The sequence below is a fragment of the Penaeus japonicus genome, unplaced genomic scaffold (assembly GCF_977035675.1).
Source record: "Penaeus japonicus unplaced genomic scaffold, GWHDUDI00000001_assembly GWHDUDI00000013, whole genome shotgun sequence".
Taxonomy (NCBI): Eukaryota; Metazoa; Arthropoda; class Malacostraca; order Decapoda; family Penaeidae; genus Penaeus; species Penaeus japonicus.
Window position 1 is genome coordinate 39,578,115 of NW_028234415.1, and position 5,000 is coordinate 39,583,114.

Consider the following 5,000-nt stretch of genomic DNA (forward strand, 5'->3'; position numbering starts at 1 on the left):
CTACAGGTATCTTTCCCATCACTCGCCAAGATTGCTTTTCCGTAACAATCATCACAGAAATGTCAAGTTGACAAATTCCAAGCAAATTCGTGCCAATGATAAAAAGTGCTACGGAGACGAGGAAAAGTACTAGTAAAATAAACGCTAAGTCACCACGGGTATAGCTTCACCTAAGGTGCATTTACTACTGGCAGTTGTTACCAGGGGATGTGACCTTGTTATAAAGTGAAATAGTTTTGTACATAACCTTATCGAATGAAACTATATGACTAACATTTCTCATTGTATGTAAAGAGTTGGGAGCATCTTAACACATAACACTTAACCCTTTTAGAATACTTGCCAAACCACGCTCTCACTCCCTTCGCCGTCCCTCTCCCCCCTTGCGCTGTTTCTTTATTTGATGTTTGTCTCTTATCATCCTATCTCATGTAGGTCTTTCTTCTTTAGTGTCTTATCATATCGATTCTCCTTCATCCATCATATGGTTTACGATCTGTGTCTTTTGAAATGCCGAACAATACTTCAGATCCCCTGCTATATATATATGTGCTGCACACGGACCCTCCTGATTACCGAATGTGTTCATCATCATCGATTTTTGGTTTCTTGTTCTTTTCCTTTTAGAATTTTGACTGTAACTCAGTGACACAAAAGTAATAAAGGATCCCATAAAGAGGTTCAGCAAAATGAAAGCGCATAGTAACCTTGTTTCCCGAAACTTGAAAACTCAATGAGAAAAAGGTAAGCTACCAAGAACATGTGAGAAAAGGGATGAACAAAATCCGTTGACTTGTAGACCAGTAACACTAACAAGTACAAATATAAAGGTAAAAAGAAATCAATAGCTCGAGGAATAGCTTGAGAAATACAACACGATATCAAATAAATCATTTGGATTCAGGGAGAATAGGTCCTGTGTGTGCCTTTACGACAGATACTTCAAGAGCGAGAAGAATAGGTAGGTTATATGCACACACTTAGATTTGAAAAAAAAGGGCATTCGACAAAGTGTCATATAACAGACTGGAAAAGGAATTAAAACATGTGGGTAAAGTTAGAGGACAACTCATCAAATAGATGAAGGATTTTCTATAGGAAAGACAAACGAATAGGGTAATTAACCCAAACACATGGAGAAACGTGGAGTACCGAAATTATCAGTATCGGCACCTATTATGTGAATTTTCCTTAATACTCTAGAACCAAACATAAGCTATCCGAATATGCTAGAAGATGATAACAAACTAAGATTCGTGCCGATGTATATGATAAAAGCAAAACAAAACACTGAGTCCGTCAAAACAGAAATGTACTTGAAATTTGGAATTTAACACCAACAAATGCTCTAGGTACGGTGATAGCAAAGTCGACCACTAGACCAGTGCAATCTGAGAGAAACAGCAATCAATATGGGATCCGCACACACACACACACACACACACACACACACACACACACACACACACACACACACACACGCACACACACACACACACACGAACATGTCATATGGTTATGTATCCTGTAAATGTGCATGGTGTGTATACATATGGATATATACATATTTATGTTTGTATCTATCAATCAGTTACGTCTATCAGTTAGAGAGATATAATTTAGGTTTTGTAATTGTTACACACATATAATACATAGCTCAGATATCACAGCCATCACAATAATTACGTGTTCCATTCAATCTACGCAACAGGAATACATGAACAACGGTAATTTTTATCATGAATTTCGCTTTAATTCCATTTTTATGTAATTTTCACTTTTTCTAGCTTTTGCATGTAGTTATTTTAGGTAATGACATTTTAGTCAGTTGATCCTTATAACATGCACAAAGCCACCTTTGTATCTGCTGCATAACAGCATAACTTTTTCCGTTTCTTCATATAACTATCGATTCTGTTACTGATGTATGATAGCTAAAAAATTAAAAAAAAAAAAAAAAAAAAAAGGGAGAAAAAGGGATAGAAACACAAATGCAACTGTTTCTTTATATCCTTGAATATACAAACTCACAAATTTATGACCCGTAAGGTCTTTTGTAACACAATGCTCGTAGCAGGTACCAAATGCCATCACCAACCCCAGATCCAAATAAGTCTCTCACTCACACTGACAACACACTATCCCTTTTCTGCAATGGCAAATTCAGTCACAGATGACCATGCACTTAATGGCACCGTCGATTCCATTGCGGAAGAATTCAAAGGCTTTGTTGAATTCTTCGAACTTGAAGCGGTGGGTGATGAGGGGCTTCACGTCTACTACGCCCCTGGCAACCAGGTCGATCGCGATAGGGAAACTGTGGAAGGAAAACACTGGCTTTAACATTATTCAAGGATATTTTTTCTGCCTTTTTTGTAAGATTTCTCTGTTCTCTGGGATGGTAAGGACGGCTCTAGGCTCTAGGATGGTCTCGAGAAGGGACAAGGTCATTCTTCGAAGGATACCATTGGGAATGGGGAGTTATATACATGACTAGCCACAATAAGCGCTAGTGTTTTTTTTTTTTTTTCAAACGGAGAGAAAACAATAGTTCGATTAAAATATATATACAATTCCTATTTTCCTTGCAGATCTGACAGCATGAAATTATGCAAGTTAAGCAAATCTCAAAAGGAGTTGTCACAGCGAGCCACACCGAAGTATGTATTCATTCTACAATAACATTCTGTAGATGCTCCGTGCAACTCCATCTCCCAGCGTCCTTGACTAGACCGAGACTATCTTACCAATTGAGGAATCTGAAGACTCCTATGATGTCAACCTCCCTGATGCCCGCGTTGACGAGGGGCAGCTTGATGAAATCTGTGGGCAGCCCGACCATCACCACCACGCCACATGCCCTGGTCGCCTGGGGAGGGAAAGTGGTCAGCTCAAGAAAGTGGAAGGTGTGAGGAGGGGGGGGAGAGCCCACTCGGACGGTTGTGCTAAATACTGGTCATGTGTATGAGTGAGAAAAACACGGAAAAATAAAAGGAAGGCGAATGATGATAATGATAGGAATAAAAAGAAGAAATACACACACAGACACACACACACACACACACACACACGCACACACACACACACACACTCACACACACACACATACATATATACACACATACACGTTTACTCCAGGTTCCTAATAATGACTAACACGAAGAAATGAATAACATAGGCCCTTAACCTAGAATGACATGAAGCACTGTGTAAATCATGTTGGAGTTCAGTGAGGTGAACGCTTCAGCACGAGATGATATTCAAGAACTCGCCCTTACATAAATAGCCGTCTGGAAGGAAATCTCGACGCCGGTGCACTCGAGCGTGACTTCCGGCATGCAACCCAAGAGCTCCTCGACCCTCTTCGCCTCCTTCTTGGGGTCTTCAGTCCCAACTAGCAAGGTGTAGTCGGCGCCCATCTTGCGGGCGGTTTCTAGACGCTCCGGCCGTACGTCTGTTAGGTATGGGAGTCTTAATCTCAAGGAATTCATGAGGCTTGTAATCGGATTGGAATTTTGGTTGATTAATATCTAAAGGACGCGCGTACTGTTTCCTTACATGCTAAGGACATGAGCTGCCTGTACCGATACTCCAAGAGGAAGCCAGGAAATAATTACATTTTTACATCTAATGTGATTAAAAAAAGATCTTGGAGATTAAAATATAGTAGATGCAAGGGATTGTATAGTGCATTTCCATGTTAGATCGTACGACAGAGCTTCCTATGATGATGAAGCGGAATGTAGAGCTGAATGAATGAGTGCTTGACAAGATGATCGACATCTCTATATACGAGAAAAATAAAGTGATTTTATTGTATAGATTACTTACATTTCAAGATATTTACGAGTTTTGATCTCTGCATATTAAGTAGGACATTATCAACAGCCTTGTCAAAGTATAGCCAATCAAACCTCACCTGTCACCAAGATGGATTTGGCCCCCATGGCCCGGGCAGCCAGGAGGGACAGCAGCCCCAAGGGACCTGCTCCACACACCAGCACGGTCGTCCCTGCTGTCACCTTTGAGCGTCTGCAGGCGTGTATTGCCACAGAAAATGGTTCCATGAGCGCGCCCTCCTCCTGACTCACGGTCTCCGGTAACCTGTGTCAAATATTTCCGTATGTGTATTTATGAAGAAAAGTTGAATTTGCTGATTGTATTATGTTATAATACCAGTAAGGACAAAATAATAACAGTTCATGGAAGGGAAACCACAAGCTTTTTCACACACACACACAAAAAAAAAATCTAGTCAGAGATATAAATGCACTCTTCAAGTATATATACATTGTCATTCTTGCTTTTAATATCTTAACTGCTTGGACTAATTAAAAAAATATAAAATTTCGAAGGATTTACAACATTCAGTGACGATTTAGAAAGAAGATCCAAGAATTACTTGTGGCAAAGGTCGGCCCTGTGTTTGAAGTAGTGGGCAATGCACCCGGGGTTCGGCATAGGCAGCGTGTAAAAGTTGTCCTGGACGCAGTTGTTGTAGTGGCCTGCCTTGCAGAAGTCACAATGGCCGCAGCAATTCCCTGGCTCTATTGTCACCCGGTCACCTTTCAAGTCCAAGAAATAGTTGAAAGAGCAAAGATTATAACTCACGAATAAATGCATGATATAAAAAGCACTAAATTTAGGTTTGCCTCTTTATACGCCAGAGTGTATACATGACATACATTGAATGAAATAATTCAAGTAAGCAGTCAGACGTTATTCATTCAATGGAAGATGTCAGACATACCTGGCTTGAGGTTAGTAACAGCAGATCCACACTTGGCAACCACGCCCGAGGCTTCGTGGCCAATGCCCATAGGAGTCCTTATAACAAGGTCTCCCAGTTTCCCCTTGTACACCATGGAAAGGTCAGAGCCACAGAGGCCAACTCTTGACATCCGCAGCAACACCTCTGGTGAAGCAAAATGGGGACTTCGAAAGGTAATCATCTTTAAAGTTTGGGTTATGAATTTGATGCTAAATTCAAATATAGTTTT

General features: G+C 40.5%; 1 protein-coding gene across 1 annotated transcript in view; it reads right to left on the reverse strand.

The window, feature by feature from the left end:
* Positions 1-1,991: 1,991 nt before the first annotated feature.
* The window catches only part of LOC122243686 (sorbitol dehydrogenase), a 4,629-nt gene continuing 1,620 nt past the window's right edge, over positions 1,992-5,000 (reverse strand). The window contains exons 3-8 of the mRNA XM_043001326.2: positions 4,751-4,915; positions 4,403-4,565; positions 3,920-4,104; positions 3,279-3,454; positions 2,748-2,869; positions 1,992-2,317 (exon numbers count right to left, since the gene is read on the reverse strand). Of these exons, the coding sequence (XP_042857260.2) occupies positions 2,164-2,317; positions 2,748-2,869; positions 3,279-3,454; positions 3,920-4,104; positions 4,403-4,565; positions 4,751-4,915 (965 nt within the window). The 3' untranslated portion in view covers positions 1,992-2,163. The remainder of the gene's footprint in view (positions 2,318-2,747; positions 2,870-3,278; positions 3,455-3,919; positions 4,105-4,402; positions 4,566-4,750; positions 4,916-5,000) is intronic.